At 35.4% G+C, this 18,971-nt stretch overlaps 1 protein-coding gene across 1 annotated transcript in view; it reads left to right on the top strand.

Moving 5' to 3' along the window:
* Window positions 1-4,683: 4,683 nt before the first annotated feature.
* LOC107661766 (protein Jade-2-like) overlaps window positions 4,684-18,971 on the top strand; it is a 35,399-nt gene continuing 21,111 nt past the window's right edge. The window contains exons 1-6 of the mRNA XM_016451533.1: window positions 4,684-4,872; window positions 8,436-8,499; window positions 9,487-9,572; window positions 12,169-12,326; window positions 14,259-14,431; window positions 16,653-16,864. Of these exons, the coding sequence (XP_016307019.1) occupies window positions 8,436-8,499; window positions 9,487-9,572; window positions 12,169-12,326; window positions 14,259-14,431; window positions 16,653-16,864 (693 nt within the window). The 5' untranslated portion in view covers window positions 4,684-4,872. The remainder of the gene's footprint in view (window positions 4,873-8,435; window positions 8,500-9,486; window positions 9,573-12,168; window positions 12,327-14,258; window positions 14,432-16,652; window positions 16,865-18,971) is intronic.

The raw sequence follows: 18,971 nt of genomic DNA, 5'->3' as shown, positions 1-18,971 counted from the left end.
CGAACGTGTCACGTACAGTGCCGCGGAAAACAACATCCGCCTTTTATTATATATTTATGTAAGCGTGAGTTGGTGTCGTCATCATCATACATTTAAACTTTCCTCAAATGAAAGCGAGGCTGTGAGGGATACAGTCAGTAGCTGGTGCTGTCTTAAAGGGACAGTTGACCAAAAAATGAAAATGCTTTTTTGGCCAGCCGATCCTCTTTCACCATAATATATTTACTTGAAATATATTAAAAAGAGATTTTAGGTAGGCCTTATGTTATAATAATTAACAAATGTGCATTTTCAAGGTTCGCTGTCATTGGTTAATGGTCACATGATATCTTTTTAGCGAGTGTTTTATTTTGATTGTTGGTATATTAAAATTATTTATGTAATGTTTAATGCATAACGAATATATTTTCTTTCTCGTTGTATTTTTATATCAGTAGGCCTATGGTACAAGATTAAATCAATGTGATCAATGAGTTAGGGCAAAAGTAATCAAAAAGTGTAAAAAAAAGTGTAATTGTAATGGAACTACAATTTGCATGCAGTGTTTACAATGTAAGTCAATGGCTACCGTCAACTGTTTTGTTTCCCAACATTCTTTGAAATATCTTCTTTTGTGTTCAGCAAAAGAAAAAAAAGGGAAGAGTGAGTAAACAATGACAGAATTAGTATTTTTGTGTGCACTATCCTGTTTAAGGTCTTGTTTTACATCACCAGGACATTTTTTTTTTTTAGAAACATGCATTTTCAAAGTTGCTGCACAACAACACTGCACTGTAAAAAATGACCGTGAATTTAACGGTAAAAGACTGTAAAAATGCTACAGTAAAAACCTGTTAAACGGTAAATTCCACTACTATATACGGTGAAAACTGTATTGGACATTACATGTATTGGACATTAATTTTACGGTAGTATACCGTTTTTGTAAGTGAATAACCGTAAATCGACATTCCCAGAATTCCCTGCGTTACATTTCAAATTTGATGTTTTTTTGTTGAAATAACTATAGTTTTTTCTTATCAGGTTTGTATATTAGGGTTGTGTGTTGCACCTAATGTTGTTAAATTAATGTTTATAGGATGGTATATTAACATTATATCAGTTAATGAAATTACGGTATTTTACTGTAAATTTAAGTTAAAACCGTAAAACCTAAAACGTTGCTACCGTTGTTTTTACGGTAAAATTCCGGCAACCACAGCTGCTGTTTTTTTACCGTAAATTTTACTGATTTTTTTTTACAGTGTATGTATAAGTAAGTTTTTTGTGTTTTGCAGAAATGTATAGGTAGAGGCATGTATTTACAATGAGCCTATGTTGGTTTTTAGTTTTTGAATTCTTTCACCATAATATATTTACTTGAAATATATTAAAAAGAGATTTTAGGTAGGCCTTATGTTATAATAATTAACAAATGTGCATTTTCAAGGTTCGCTGTCATTGGTTAATGGTCACATGATATCTTTTTAGCGAGTATTTTATTTTGATTGTTGGTATATTAAAATTATTTATGTAATGTTTAATGCATAACGAATATATTTTCTTTCTCGTTGTATTTTTATATCAGTAGGCCTATGGTACAAGATTAAATCAATGTGATCAATGAGTTAGGGCAAAAGTAATCAAAAAGTGTAAAAAAAAGTGTAATTGTAATGGAACTACAATTTGCATGCAGTGTTTACAATGTAAGTCAATGGCTACCGTCAACTGTTTTGTTTCCCAACATTCTTTGAAATATCTTCTTTTGTGTTCAGCAAAAGAAAAAAAAGGGAAGAGTGAGTAAACAATGACAGAATTAGTATTTTTGTGTGCACTATCCTGTTTAAGGTCTTGTTTTACATCACCAGGACATTTTTTTTTTTTAGAAACATGCATTTTCAAAGTTGCTGCACAACAACACTGCACTGTAAAAAATGACCGTGAATTTAACGGTAAAAGACTGTAAAAATGCTACAGTAAAAACCTGTTAAACGGTAAATTCCGCTACTATATAAGGTGAAAACTGTATTGGACATTACATGTATTGGACATTAATTTTACGGTAGTATACCGTTTTTGTAAGTGAATAACCGTAAATCGACATTCCCAGAATTCCCTGCGTTACATTTCAAATTTGATGTTTTTTTGTTGAAATAACTATAGTTTTTTCTTATCAGGTTTGTATATTAGGGTTGTGTGTTGCACCTAATGTTGTTAAATTAATGTTTATAGGATGGTATATTAACATTATATCAATTAATGAAATTACGGTATTTTACTGTAAATTTAAGTTAAAACCGTAAAACCTAAAACGTTGCTACCGTTGTTTTTACGGTAAAATTCCGGCAACCACAGCTGCCGTTTTTTTACCGTAAATTTTACTGATTTTTTTTTACAGTGTGTGCATCTATCCCTCACAGACTTGCTTTTTTTTTTAAATTTGCACAAAAAAAAAATATATATATATATATATAGCACCACCATTGACAAGGCCTATGAAAATCAATTTTCCACATGCTTCATTATGTGACTGTTTAATATAAAAATCAGATATTCATGTGTTTGCATGTTGCTTCATATGCATGTCACATAATTATTATCATTTGTGTGATAGTTTTACCGTTCCTTGCCCCTCTTTTCACGATAAAACAGATTGCTATGGCAAAATAATGGCATGTTTTATATGACTTAGGGGAAAAATCTGATGAGTCGTCTGCTTGGTCAGGCGAACGCTATAATTTGGAACACAAATGTGCTTCAGCTGCAAGATTGTGGTCCTCAAGAGAAAGATTATTTACAACATCCATTATTATAGTCTAATATGAGTCATATGGTTATAGTCGAGGAAGCGGTTCTGACTGCTGCATCACTCAAACGCTTCAAAGCAACAAGAGGCAGGTCTTCATGCTGGGATGCAGAGATGCAAACCAATGACTCAGATTTATTTCTAACCATCAACATTCTTAATATGACAATATATTGTCCTTATTGTTTAAAGGGATGCAGAAAGGAGTGGAAATGAAACAAGTGTGTTGAATAATATCCAACTATATATTATTTAAACCCCTTGCTTGGGGAGCTTAATTGCTATTATAAATATCATAAGTTATAATAATGTTATGCCAATAGAAATGGCAATATTAATAATATAACTGAGCAGCAAATCAGCATATTATACTGATTTCTGAAGATCATGAGACTCTGAAGACTGGAGTAATGATGCTGGAAATACAGCTGCGCATCACAGGAATGAATTACGCTTTTCTATATATTTTAGATTGCAAAAATATATATCATAATATATGCTGTTTTTTGCAGCCTTGGTGAGCGGAAAAGACCTTTCAAAAACATTAAAAAATCGTAATTATTTAACATTTTTATGTATACGGGTCAAAAACTAAAAAGGGATTAAGCATAAAAACAATACTGCTTTAAAACATTTTATTCTCCAAAAACTTATTTGAAAACTTAAAAGTAGACACTTTACTTACATGTAATGTGCTTTCTATGGACATAAAATCACTTTAGTTAATTTCTTTTGATGTGGATATCTTAACGTCTTTGACCCATACACACACACACACACACATGAACACACACACACATGCATGACACACACGAACACACACACACACACACGCACACACACACAGACACACACGAACACACACACACACACACGCACACACACACAGACACACACGAACACACACACACACACACGCACACACACACAGACACACACGAACACACACACACACACACGCACACACACACAGGCCTGTGCAACAGCTTTCTCAGCACTGACTCGGCTGGTGTTTTGGTGGTTTTTCAGTGTATGTGTGAAGTTAGTTCTCAGGTTCACACTGCAGAAGAACCACATCAGAGAACCACAACACTGACTAGATCAGTTTTTTTTATATCATGTTCGAAAAGTGTGATTCTTTAATAAATGCCACTTGAATATATTGATATTTGTGGGTCCAGGTATGTTTTGGGGCCCCTCATTCCTCCTCTTCAGCCGAGCTACAGTTGTTGTTTTGTCTGAAGCACACGTGACTTTGTAGAACGTTCCCTCGTGAGAAACTTGGCACGTGTTTGTGTTCTAAACATGAAGTGTTACGCATCGAACCCCAGCAAAGTTGCTCGCTTGAGCGAGAGCTGAAGATGTCATAAACAGCATTTCCTCCTCCGCGTTTGTCCACGGCTCCCCCCACCGGACTCACTGTAAAGTGCTCGATTATTTAGCGAACCGCCCCGTTCACTCATTTGAGGAGACGCCGCTGACTTTCTTATTCACGCTCGCTTCTTGATGGACATTTTCGAACTTGACAGGTAACACAACGCGTTCTCTTCGCGTTTTTCTCCACCGTACGTGACGCTTCCGAGCAATAACGGGGGTTTCTTCGCTCGCTGCTAACGGAAATTTTTGGTACGTCATTAATATGGCGCCAAAAGAGTTATAAGTGTGAGCTTGTTATGTTGCTTTAGCTTGAGAGATGCCTCGCCGCAGCCGGTCTTGTTTACGCAGGCGACAAATATACAGAATATGGAACGCCATACTAGACATAAACGAAATTTAAACGCGGGTCGCAATGGATTGTCGCGCTAGTGCGCTTCACTTTGCAGGATTCTGAGGAAACGCTTTTTTTCTCCAAAACAATTTTGGGGATGGCGAACCGATCACCGTTGCCGTAATAAGTGTAACGTATTTGCGATTTGGCGAAGTCGACGGATAACGGCGTCGGATGGGCGCTGCTGTGGATTCAATCCGCCGACAGTAACTTTTATTTCTGGCTGTGGAGGGGAAATTCATCTACATGTGCCTGGCCTCAGATGCTCCCCTGATTTCTGTGCATCGAGGACATCCCTCTTGTGCAAACTGCAGATAAGGTAAAGCTAAAGAACGCGTGCCATCTTCTCAGAATGGGTGTTTGAGCTCCAGATGAGCGTAATTCTATATAACGTTAAATTCTACAGAGATTGATGCCATTGCAAACCTGTCTTGTTTTTGATCTGTCAGTCATATTGATAAACTCTTCTGTGCAACTGTAACGTTAGTTCTTGTACTCTGCAAAAAAAAAGTTATTTTGAAAGTGCAGTGCGCTGAACCTGAACACACATCGTTTGTTTAAACTCTAATCAGTGGTTTGTTTTAGTGGCATGCTAAGTTATGAGCACTGAATGCTGGCCTAGCATGCTTCAGATTCACAAACACCCTGCGGGTCATCTGCCACGCCCCCTACAGTCTGCTGCTGCTCACGGCACACTGGGGCGTGACGTCACGCGGAGGAGGCGTGGCTGCGCTCGAGGGGCGGGGACTAAGCATGTTTCTCTTCAGTCCAGCAGTGTATGGAACTGTTTTACTAATCTAGTTTGCCATTGCAGGTAATGAACGGGTCTGAATGCATGTGGTTAGTTGATATCAAATGTCATGCAGTGCTCTCAAGTGCTGTAGATCAAACCGTAGATCATAGCACCCCCACATGAAAAAATACTATAGTAATTTATAGTAAATACTACAGTGTTTTTGAACCATACTATAATAAATTGTATTATAATACTGTATATATTATAGTATTTACAACACTTTATTAATTAATGCTACAGCATACTGTAGGATTAACTATAGTGAACTGATAAACTGTAATAGTATGCTTTAGTTTGTACTACAGTAAACTGTAGTGTATTGTAGTATAATATACTCTATAGTTGTACTAAGCTTAGTACAGTAATTTGTTTATATTACTATAGTTACCACAGCAACTATATAATTACCACAACAAATTAATTAAAATACTTTACTATAGTATGGTTCAAAAACACTATAGTATTTATTTACTATAAATTACTATAGTATTTTTTCATGTGGGCTGGCATCAGTGCTGCTGGGTAGATCACTTACAAATTGCAGTCCGTTACTGATTCCAAAATCCAAATTACATGATAAAAATTGTAGTTGGTAACGTAATCCATTACGTTACACATTTTAGGTAATATAATCAGACTACTTGTTGATTACTTTTAGATTACTTTTGACCTAGGGCTGGGCGATATAGCTAAAAAAATGTATCAACGATATAATGTTTCATATAATTCGGTATCGATAATTATTGACATTTTTTATAACCTTTTTGAAAACAAAGAGCAATAGAATTTTTTTTAAATTTAACTACTGTATTTTTAAATTAACCCAATTTATTGAGACGAACAACAAATATTTTTTGTTTTAACAATCAAAACACAAAATAAAAATTAAACAAATTTCTAATGTTTTATATGCAGATTAAATTGGTCTTAAGGAAACTTTTGTCTTGTCTCCCGAAGCCACAGGAGGGCGCAATGAGCAAAATAATAGCGCATTTAAATTGTAAACGCAAGGAAATAACTGTCTATAAAAACAGTGCATTACGTCTAAATTAACTCATAAAAATCTAATATAATTTCGTAAATTGCATAAACGATTATGAACAAAACAGCATCATGTATTTATGCATTGCTTAATCCAAAGAGCCGAAGCGCCATTCACACAGACTGCATTTAAAATCATGAGACGCAGTGAAAAGGAATAAACCTCCACAAATTCGCGACGTGTTTTCTAAAAGTTTTAACTTTGCATGGCTACATCTCTTGTGTGACTCGAGTGCAGCAGTCATATTTGTCCGTCTAAAAAATGAGTTCTGTGTGAATGGCTTGGTTTCAGTTTTAACCCATTCAAGATCTTCTCCGCATTGAGCTTCTATATTTCTCTAATATTTTGAATGAATAACGCAGCAGCGGCGCGTCTCGTGGGCTAGACTAACAAAACATTCAAATGCAACAACGTCACTTACATCATCATCACCGCATCTCGCGCGCCACTGATGACGCTCCCTGATGCACACCTAACATTCAAATGCAAATGTTTATTTTAAATTAGACTAATATTCGTTCGTTATTCACAATCTCCTCATCACAGGCAGGCACAGCACTCATGTCCGTGTTTGTGTGTGCTGTCTGCGTCACTCATAGCACGTGCCTATATCATGTGCCATATCGAACATTTTTTCTATCGTTATCGAAGGTGGTGTACCGTCGATAAATATCGATACCGTTTTATCGCCCAGGCCTAGTCCCCAGATCTGTGTCTTGACACAATCTCGTCTCTGAGCTCTACAGGCTTGGTTTTTGCTCTGATATGTGTTTAACTGTTAGACCTTAGGGGTGTGTGCCTTTCCAGATCTTACCCTTTCAATTGAATTTGCCACAGATTAACTTAAACTCAAAGGCCTGGTTTCACAGACAGGGTTTAGACTAAGCCAGGATTAGGCCATAGTTCAATTAGGACATTCAAGTCATTTTTATAAACATGCCTTAGAAAAAAACATTACTGGTGTGCATCTTGAGACAAAACAAAAGCAAAATGTGAAAAAAATGAAGGGGTACGAATACTTTCACAAGGCACTGTGTATAAATGTAAAAGGGTTGGATTTTTTCCCCCCATGAAACAAAAAGACAGTTCTGCTGTTAAATAAAATAATATAAAAATGCATATATATATGTATGCATGCATAAAATGCAGGGCAGTTTAGCTAGGTCCATTGTAAAAATGCATGTTTTATATTTATGTCTGAATTTGAAGCATATACAGTATAATTTTACACCACTAGACTATCATGACGCACAGAAAACATTTGTGTTTGGCACTAAATACGTTGGGTTCTTTGCCATGTAAATTTTAATGTGCTCAAGTTAACAATATTGAATCTCGCGGAGCAGCTACATCCATATAAAGTGTGTTTGTCATCTGCCGTGTGATTGGTGGAGGAGGAGGCCAGGCGGTCACATGGTCACAGTGTGTGTTTCTCGTATGAGGGGGTTATTCATGAATGTGGGAGCTCTGGCTCTGATGTTCCCATCACCCGTAACATAGTCAGTAGAACGCGAGTTCTTAGTGCTGCAGCTTCAGTGTTTGTGAGGGATGCATGTGGTCCTGATGTTTACTGTCAATAGCTGTCAGTGTTTAGCAGCAGAGCCCATCTGACAGACCTGGACGACGAGCGGATGAGTGTTCTCACCCAGAGAGATGATGCTTTGATTTATAAACCAGAATCAGAAACACAGAATATGTTCGTTTACTGTGCCTTCCAGAAGTATTCAGACCCCTTCATTTTGTCACATTTTATGTGACAAAATGCCTTATGCTAAACTGCTTTAAATTATGTTTTTTTGCACATCTACAATCCATACCCCATAATGGCAAAGTAAAAATATTATATCAGGAATATAGCAGTTAGATTATTTTCCCAAATCGCCCCTATGTGGAGTGAAGGCAGCATCGGCGAATGGGGTTTTCAGTCTCTTGTAAACTCTAGATTCATTAATTTCTACCATCACACTTTCACACTGAGCTTCCAGCATGCGTTTCTGCCATCTTTTCAGAGTCTGATAGTTGTTCATCCCTTCTTTGCTGACAGATGGAGAATGAGATGAAGAGGAGGAAATACTCCACCAGCAGCAACGACTCGGACACCACCGACAGTGAGTGATAAACTCATACGCACGGCTTCTCACCACTGCATAACATCTTTACAGATAAAGATCAAATATAACAAAGTAGTAAATAGTGAGAATTTGCAGAGACCCCAGTTGAGAAAAACTATGCAATTTAGTGCAGATTATGATATTTGGACAAAATGTAAGATGAAATGAGATCTCTATAACAGGATAGCAGACTACTAACTGTACATAAATATCAGCTGTCGCTATGTATCTGCCAATATGTATTGGCAAGAGGATATTTAATGCTTAAAAGTTCAAAACATGCAAAGCAGTGCAATATGATGATGATGATTTGGAGATGAACAGATAAATGTTCGTCAAAATCCTGATGATCGTATTTGAAACTCGCTGATTTTTCTAAAAAAATGATGTCTGGATAATCAAGTAAAGCCAAGCTGCTTCAGTAAGTGTTCATCTTCAGAAATTGCTAACAGAGATATTCTTACGTTTATTTTATAAAACTCAGTAAAGATTTCATGGCAAAAAAACTAAACACATGAACCAGGTGGATTGTGCTAAAAGGCATTAAACTAATCAATCAGACAACAACAGGCATGTAGTAGATTGTGTGCAACCGGTTTATCAGCAAAGTTTTGATCATTTAGAGGCCTTAGAGATTAATTAGGGTTAAAGCAACAATTAATCAACAACTTACAATTCTGTGCTAAATAACACACATTACACAAGAGAATGAAATCATCTTTCAAAATACATTTTAATGACCTGAATTATTAATAAAAAAATTATTAAATTTTTTTCAACTTTGCCCTTAAGTGGAAATTATACCTTCAGGTGTTTATCTAGGATTGTCTAAGTGTATTTATATTTGTATTTTGTTCACTCACAAATTGTGCTCACATCATTTGCTTCCATTTCAAACCCATAAAAAAAGTCATAGAGGTTTGGAAGAACATGAGGACGAGTAAACGATGGCAGAATTCTCATTTGGTATTCAATCTCTTGCAGGTCATGTGACCACCTGGTCACGGTCTTCAAAGAACACAGGGACCAGCAGCACATGGGTACGCCATGAGCAGAAGAAACCGTCTGAGGTGAGAAATACTGCTTCATCAATAAACACAAATATACACCAGAACTTAACTGCTCTGGCAGATGCGCTAATGCATTAAAGTCAGCATTTTTAGTAAGAAATAAAAAATAAACAATGCATTATTGAACTGGGTGGATGGTAGGGGTGTGCGATATTCAGGAAAAAATTATATCTCAATATTTTTTTATTTTTTAAGATAATGATAATTAAACAATATTTTGCCGAGTGTGTTTTTTGTGCTGGTACTTTGACTGATTTAGGCCTTTCATGGATAAATAAATATCACACTAAAACCACCAGTAGGTGGCGGCAAGTCCTTGTCTTAATGAGTGATTTATTGAATCACTCATTCAAAAGATTAATTCACTGAAATGAAGCAAGTGACTGTCTTTATGAATGGATCATTGAATCACTGACTCAAATGATTCAAAAACAAATTCATTCAGGAATGTAACACTGTAGTGTTGTGCTGAAATGCACAAACGTTCTAATCCAGCTTTGTTTGGAACTATTTTCACTGGTGAAACAATAAAAACAGACAATATTGTGTCTAAAATGTAGCTCACTCAACATTAACTTCTCGTTTGGTGAACTGCTGTATGAAATCAGTACAACATTCACGATTGCGCTCACACGCTGATATTCGGGAAAACAGCACTCTTGCTTGTGTGCTATTGCTGTATCTTACTATATCATAAATATAAAAAACAAAACCCATACAGGGATATTTTTTTCTTTCGTAACTTGAAATATAGGGCCATTCAAACTGCATTCTAATAGGCTTCATCACGCAGTCAGTGATTTAAAGACGTGTTTTTGTTTGTTTTTTGCATGTACTCATGCATACTTGATAATGTCAGCTCACACATCATTAAAACAACAATTAGTTGTATACTAATTGTGCACACCCCAGCGCATGAGACGGAATCAATTTATTTATTTATTTATTAATTTATTTATCATTTAGCAATTTAGAGCTGGGCGATAGGATAGTTTACATTTGACGACGATATAAACAATTAAGCCATTAAGAATTGCTGCAATATTGTATGATTTATGTGATTGTACAGTTAGTTGATAATACTTGTAGTAGTTGTAATTTTTCTAACTTTGTGATCTTTAATCAAAATGTAATTTCTTGATATTTTCAGATCCAATTTTTGGTCCCGCCTATTTACATTCATTTAAAACACGATTGTTTTGAATGAATTTGAGAAAGAGACGGTGCATGTGGATCTGTGTGGCGTTTCTATATAGACTGAAGCTCTGAGTCTGCTTCATAACACGACATTAAGAAAAGTTAGCTTTGTAGATAAATGTGTCTCCTTCGTCTTGTGATGGCTTGGGTTTGTTTCCAATGGGAATCAGATATGCGTTTAGCTGAAGGTCAGCTGTCCAGTGTTGGGGAAATTTATTTTTAAAAGTCGGTCTAATGCATTACAATATTGCTTTACTCCCTAAAAAAAGTAACTAGTTGTGTTACTTTTTATGGAAAGTAAAGTTACGTTACTTTTGCGTTACATTTTCTTATCTGGGCTGGGCTTGCTTATTTGTTTTTAATGTAAAAAAAGTTATATTTCTGGCAAATGTAAAAGCCCTTTCACAACAAAAGTGAAATGAAAACATGTCAGGCTGTAGAAAATGAAAATTCACGTGTGTACAGTAGAGGACGCAGCTCATGCCATTCTGTATTGCATGAAGAATAGGACGCAAGAACACTCTTCAGTAAGCTCAACACTTTTTTTTTTTTTTTTTTAAAAAGAAAGAAACCCAAATGTTATGTTTATCTGAAGTCAATTTTTGCTTATGAGTATGGTTGCATTGGATCATCAAAGGCCAGCAGCAAAGACATTTGTTAATAAAATGGGATTAAATACATAAGTTTTGCATTTCATTTTTTTAATTCATTTTGAGGAATCCTGAATCTGTTTTTGTGCAGTGAGATGAGTAAATGCATGTTCACATCTAGTCTAGAACTACAGTAAGATCATGTTCACACAATGCCTCTGCACTTACTCCTGATTTCTCTCAACATGAGGACAGGAGAGCGGTCAGTCAATACATGTCACTTACTTATTTGAAAAAGTATCTCAGATATTTTCTTGTAAGTTAAAAAGTAATGTGTTACTTTACTAGTTACGTGAAAAAAAGTAATCTGATTACGTTACTTGTGTTACTTGTAATGCATTACCCCCAACACTGCAGATGTTTACATATTAAATATGTGTCTGATTTAAAACCACATTTGCACTGTGCTTACAGCACTGACTTTTCACACACCACTGGATAAACTCACGTAACACCCTACGGTGTTTTTCTTGGCAAGTCACCCGCTCAGAAATTTTAACGTTTTACAATTTAACTTTTAACAGCAGTTGTTTGTATGATTGTCTTCTGTGATGACATCTTAATATTTCATATTATGTGTTCATTCATATTTGAGTGTTTCGTATTTCATATATTTTGCTTTCTGGCACAAAAATTGCTTTCTAAAACATGGCAAAGTATTTAATTCTTGCCTCGGCGCCAGTGAAAATGTCACCAGAGCGAGAAGGGATTGTTTCTTGTTGAATGTTGCCAATGTTCTGTTCTTTCAGGTGTTTCGGACCGATTTTATTACAGCCATGAAGTTGCCTGATTCAGCACAACTGAGCCCAGAGGAGTTTTATTTCCTATCCGACCCCTGGAGGCAGGAATGGGAGAAGGGTGTTCAGGTGCCAGCCAATGTGGAAGCCATTCCCGAGCCTGTAGTCAGGTGAGAGTCACAGTAAATTACAGGCATGATCTAGACTGATGTGTTTCCCAAGTAGAAATGCAGTGAGAAAAAAATGCCTTTTTCAGATTTCAGAATGAATTTGCAAACAGTGTTGCACCATAATATGTGACCCTGGAGCACAAAAGCAGTGTTAAGTTGCTGGGGTATATTTGTAGCAATAGCCAACAATACATTGTATGGGTCAAAATTATCCATTTTTCTTTTATGCCAAAAATCATTAGGATATTAAATAAAGATCATGTTCCATGAAGATATTTTGTAAATTTCCTACCATAAATATATCAAACCTTCATTTTTTATTAGTAATATGCATTGCTAAGAACTTCATTTGGACAACTTTAAAGGCGATTTTCTCAATATTTTGATTTTTTTGCACCCTCAGATTCCATATTTTCAAATAGCTGTATCTCGGCCAAATATTGTCCTATCATAACAAACCATACATCAATGGAAATTTAAAAAAATTGACCCTTATGACTGGTTTTGTGGTCCAGGGTCGCATATGTCTCTGTGAAGTGAGCAACTCTTACCCGTACAAGAATAGATGCTCAAGAAAAGCTTATGCCAAAAAATGATGTGCACTTCAGTGACATAATGAGAATGGGAGTATGTTGCACAGCTTTCAATGTACTTTCATTATAAAACAAACTTGATTGTTGTTTATTTAGTTCTAAATAAATTTTGTTGTTTACTAAGTTTAGGGTAAGTTTTTGCTCGAAATGAACCAAAATAAAAATAATTTGTTTATAATCTCTGCTCAGGAGAGACTTGGTGTTGTTTCCAAACAAAAGAAAATATGTCCATATCAGCAAAAATGAGTTGAAAAATAGCATCATTTCGGATATTTGGTTATCAAAAATCCAATATCGCGCATCTCTAGTTTTTACAGTGTTCTCTTATATGTCAAAAGTTTAGGGAAAATGTAATTTCTCAGTGCATGACCCATATTGATGTATTACTATTATTAAACTAATTTTACAAAAGTAATAAAGACATGGAAATCACATTTGGATCTCTCAGTATTTCACATTTCAACATCCATCTGCTGTCTCTGTCATTCATGGGTTGTGCTTGATGAACCAGCTTGGTGTTCAGAATTAATAGCTTCGTTCGTTCGTTCATTTGTTCATTCATTCATTCATTCTTGCTTTTTAGGTTTTGTTTTCCTTCATCAGCTCATACTAGGAGTTAGTGTCATCACAATACCAATATCCCAGAAGCCGCTATCAATACTATTGACATTTGATTCTCAATACCAATTTCATTTTCCAAAGTAATACCTGCTGTAATGCTTTAAGTATTTAATTTTGTTACATGATTTAGTTAGGAACTGACTGTATTTATGTTCATTTCTAATTATTAGTGAATTGCTCACATGCCTTTGCTTTAGCAGCAGCTGCCTGTCAGTAAGTGAGGTTGTGTATTGAATATGCACTGCACGACATAAATGAATTCAGAATTATTGATGAAGGTATGGCAGTGCATCATTTACATCTGGTATTCAGATCTCAAATGAACAGCACTAAATGCAGGTATCAACAAAGTCCGAAATGCGCATTGAAACCACAGTGGGCCACGTTGCATTTGTGCTGTAATATCGGTCATATCGGTTTCAATATCGGTTTCAATATTTTAATATCGGTTTCACTATAACAAGAGTTTCATCTTCAACCGGTTACATGAATTGAGGAAAGAACCATCTGATCAGAAAACATGACTGATTTCAGCGTGCATCGACACAGATCATAAGTCACTGCACAAAGGACAAGTTGCAATGATTTCCTCTGGCTATCAACATTATGAGACAAATCCTGTCCATTGAGCTTTACTTGAAGCTGAAACATTCCTTTGAATACTTGATGCATGAAAAATGAGTTTTGTGGTCATTCAAGTGTGCAATTTTTTTCCCAGGATGCTTCCGGAGGTCAATCGAATCCCGTTCTTTTCAGCGATCCAAACCAGGGGCCAGTCAGAGTTTGGCTTTGGAGAGTCACATGGTCTCACTGAGCCATTGAGTTGTTACAATCTTGATGATCTGGATGTGTCCTGGCTTGAACTGGTTAATGCTGAATTCAGACAACTAGGTAAGATCAGCTGTCTGACTCATGTTTCTTTGATGATTCAAGTTTGTTATAGCAAACAGGCCAATAATAGAGTTGAAGTTGTATTTTTTTTTATTTAGTTAAATTAGTAATGTTTTGTTGAGCTATTGGTGTTATTTTTGTATCATTGAGATACTATTATAGTTTTTATTAATATTTAAAATTAGTTTTTATTTTTGTATTTTCTGTTTTTAGTTTGATTTTAAACGTATGGAATAAAAAAAAAAAAATGTAATTGCAACTTTTTTCTCGCAATTCTGAGTTTTTTTCCCCTAGAAATAATTAAGCGCCGAGCCCAGATGTAAATGTAATTTCTATAACGTTTGAGCAGAAGTTATGATATGTCAGACTTTCATCCCTCTTCTCTCGTTCATAGGGCTGGGCAAAAAAAAAAATAGATTTTTCGATTAATCGTTTTTTTTAAATGACATCGATTCGATATTGATTCTCAAAAGCCGCGAATCGATCTTTTCCGGGATTTATTTCAGCACACATTTAAAACAAGATATGATTAACGTGAATCTTATCATTAGTCTTCTCCACTAGATGTCACCCTTATTTACCTTGCGCGATGTTACAACAGAAAGCCTGTCATTCATTCAGCGCTTATCATGGCCATACGCGTGATTCGCAATGCTCAGGTGAAATGCTACAGTAATACTATAAATCTGCGGAAGCATTTGATATTGAAGCAGTGCTCTGAGAGTCACTTCATTAGCATTTTACCGTTTCATTTGAGAAAACTACCGTCATTATCACATTCACAGCAGCTGCAAGTTCTTCACGGCAACCCGTCAAAATAAAAGTTTAGTTTAACGTTAAACTGTCAGAATATATTACTATTTAGCAGACTTAAGACTCAATGCTACTACTGCTAATAAATATTAATAAATCTTTATTTTTAAAGGAATAATCACATCTGTTTTATTTTTAATTTTAACAGTAAACCTCTGTTGTGCAGCACTTTGTTTGCCAAAAAAATAAAAGGGTTTAATTTTCATTATAAATTAAATGAATGTTTTATGCCTTCATCTGATTACCAGAAAAATTAAGAACATTTTATAGGGCCCTACTATTGTTTAAAAAGGACCCTATACAAAAAAAAAAAAGAATAGGTTTAAAATACAGGCATGTGGTTCTTAATTTCTTTTTATTAATTCACTATTTGTAAACTGATGTTTACTGTTCATTTTTTAGAAATATTAATAGCATTTGTATTAAAACTATATTCAATGAATGTAATAAAAAAATATCCAGAATCGAATCGAGAGCTTGCGAATCGAAATCGAATCGAATCGAATCGGGATATCTGAATCGATACCCAGCCCTACTCGTTCATCAAGTAGGGCCCTATGAAATCTTATTTATTTTCATAAAAAAACTTTTTTAGGGTTTAATTTATTTTCCCATTTTTTTTGTTTCACATTTTAATTTTTCTGGACTCTGTTTTAATGGTTAAATTAAATTGTATTAATCAAAAGCATGTCTAATTAATTGAAATCATTAAAAGTTAAGAGTAATTTATGAATAGTTTAACAAAAATAAATTTTCTTTACAGCCCAATGAAATACTTTTTTTTTCTTCTCAAATTCAGTTGTATGTATTTATTTATTTAACAAAATTCTATGTTTTCCATATTATTTTACCGCCCCCCCTATTTTTTCCATATTTTTTTACCGCCCCCCCCCCCAGAAATTGTGTTATTTAATTTTTCTGATAATCAAATGATGGCATAAAATATTAAACAAAGTTAAATTAAACAAACCTCTCAAATAAAGTGCTGCATAACAGAGCTTTACTGCTAAATTTGTTTAAAACGTAATAAAATTTGTGTGATTATTTATTAAAAACAAAAGTTTTAATAATAATTTAATTAGTAGTAGCAAGACGTACATTCTACTGTACAGTATTAATATATTTCTGTCACAATTTCTTCAAGTTAAACCGAATTCTTATTTTGACGAGTTGCCATTTTGCATTTTAATATTCAAAGACACTAGTCCATATCGCCATTTGATTTAAGTGTGCTGACCTACTTTTGATTTACTCATTCAAAATTTGACAAATTCCATGCCATTCTGCATTATACAGTAAATGCCATTTTTATGACTGTGATTTTGTGATTCCCTCCATGTTTTCCACATCACGGAAATCATAGGGCCCTACTATACAAATACAAGTCAGTTTCCTTTGTGTGTCTCAGCACTTCCAGAGCTGGACGAGCTCACCATGGAGCAGGTCGTGGTGGAGCTGGAGAACAGGTGTCAGCAGAACATGCAGCAGGCCATCGAGACCGAGGAGGGTCTGGGCATCGAATACGACGAGGACGTGGTTTGTGACGTGTGCCGCTCACCTGAGGGGGAGGACGGCAACGAGATGGTCTTCTGCGACAAGTGCAACGTTTGTGTGCATCAGGTATCTAATCCAAAAACAATCCAGATTGTATTGGGGTCTGAGCTCTGTAATGAATCGCAGACGTGTCCATTGTGTGCATGAATGCAGTGAAACACCAGGGGCCGGATTCACGAAACATTCGTAAGAATAAAATTCTTCATAACTGCTATTTTCTTCTTATTTTCTAATTTAAGAGTAAAGTTAGGAATAATTTGTAGTCCTAAAAACATTTGAAGAGTTTATTTGCAAAAACAGATAACTCCGTTTTTTTAAATGTTCAAAAATCATGTTTTTTATTATGTTATCATGTTTTATTGTGTTAGTTAGCTGATTTTTTTTAAGTTATTTTTTTAACCTAGTCAAAAACATGATTTCTGAGAATATTATTATGTTATCATGTTTTATTGTGTTAGTTAGCTGATTTTTTTAAAGTTATTTTTTTAACCTAGTCAAAAACATGATTTCTGAGAATATGAGTTATGAGCATCTTAAGTTATCCGTTTTTGCAAATGAACTCTTCATTTCTTAAAAATGCTTTAGTTTTGTTCTTGAGATTGTTAGAATACAAACTCATTCCTGAAAATATCGTGAATAACTTCTTAAAGTTGGGATAACCTCCAACTTGTTGAAAATCCCCGGAAGTAAGATATTTAATTAAGTTTTTGTGTTGTTTAAATGATTAAGCTTTACAACATAACACGTAATATATTACTACTACAAAGGATGTGCGGGACAGTAACGAAGTATTTTTGTAACTTCGTTACTGTACTTAAGTACATTATTCAAGGATCTGTACTTCAACAGAGTGTCCGATTCTTGAACGGGCTGATTCTTTTTAATGAACCTGTTAAATTGGTTCGCAAATCACACCGAGCGATTCATTCGCTAATTGGACTGATTGGATTGCAGCTGTTCTCCTGTAAACAACTCGCTGATTCAAATGATCCGGTCAGAGCAAATCTTCAGTAAACAACTCACTCCCTGCGTCTCAATGTTCATCCTATCCATCCTAAATAGTATGTGAGATTAGAATAAGTGTGTTCCAAAGCATAGTATGTTGAAAAGAGTATGCCAAAGCTCCCCGGATGGTCTACTATTTCAAGTCGATTTTTGAAGTGTGGATCCGTGCACACTCTAATGCAGTGGTCGCCAACACGTGGATCGCGATCGACTGGTAGATCTTTATCACTGTCCCAAGGCCTCAAATTTGAAGTACAATCTGGGATGTCTTTTTCTATCAATTCTTCAATAGGTAGATCTTGTCTTTCATAAAGGCCGAGGTCAGGGATCTTGGGCCTAAAAACGTTGGTGACCACTGCTTTAATGGATAATATTGCCCACAATCCACTGCGCTTTGGTGAAGGATTCTGTCCAGAACTACAAACACGAATAAAACGTGTTAAAAACTACAAACATGGCGGATGTGCGCGACCGACGGTTAGGTAGAGAGGTTTCGAAAAAGGGGTTTGAGTTACTAATATTCAACATTTAACCTGGTAAAAAATATTTATTTAATGTTAACTGTGTTATATTTAATCTGCAACAGCAATGTAAACTTTTATAAACATCCGTTTGGTCGTTAACTTTTAAGTGCATCATTATGCATAAAATATGAGCAGAGTTCTCGGCATGAAATACCCGCGGCTGGCAGATCAATGTGCTGCTTCTTTTCTCTCCAGTACAAACTGATTCAAATGATCCGGTTAGAGCGAGTCTCCAGTAAACAACTCGCTGATTCAAATGAAGAAAATTTGCAAACTTTATCGTTTTTTTACTTAAAGCTGCAGTCTGTAACTTTCTTTGGTTAAAAATGATCTGTAATCAATATTTGAGCAAGTACATAACCAGCCAGTGTTCAAAACTATTGCCTTACTTTACCGCGATTCACAACGGTAAGCTTATAATAATGTTTTCTAATTTGGTCAGCATTGCCGTCTAGTCAGCCAATATTGTCTTAAATAGCCTGCATAACACTTCGTCTTTTATAACATGGGATTTTGACCAAATATGTGACCCTGGACCAGGGTGCGAACTACGGGGGAGCTAGGGAGAGCTCGGCTCCCCTTAATAAGACATGGGCTCCCCTGAAAACGTGATTTGTGAAATTTTGGGGGGTCTCAAAAAATAT

Source organism: Sinocyclocheilus anshuiensis, unplaced genomic scaffold, assembly GCF_001515605.1.
Source record: "Sinocyclocheilus anshuiensis isolate Anshui unplaced genomic scaffold, SAMN03320099.WGS_v1.1 scaffold207, whole genome shotgun sequence".
Taxonomy (NCBI): Eukaryota; Metazoa; Chordata; class Actinopteri; order Cypriniformes; family Cyprinidae; genus Sinocyclocheilus; species Sinocyclocheilus anshuiensis.
Note: the sequence above shows the minus strand (reverse complement) of the source record. Positions and strands in the feature narration are given on the sequence as shown.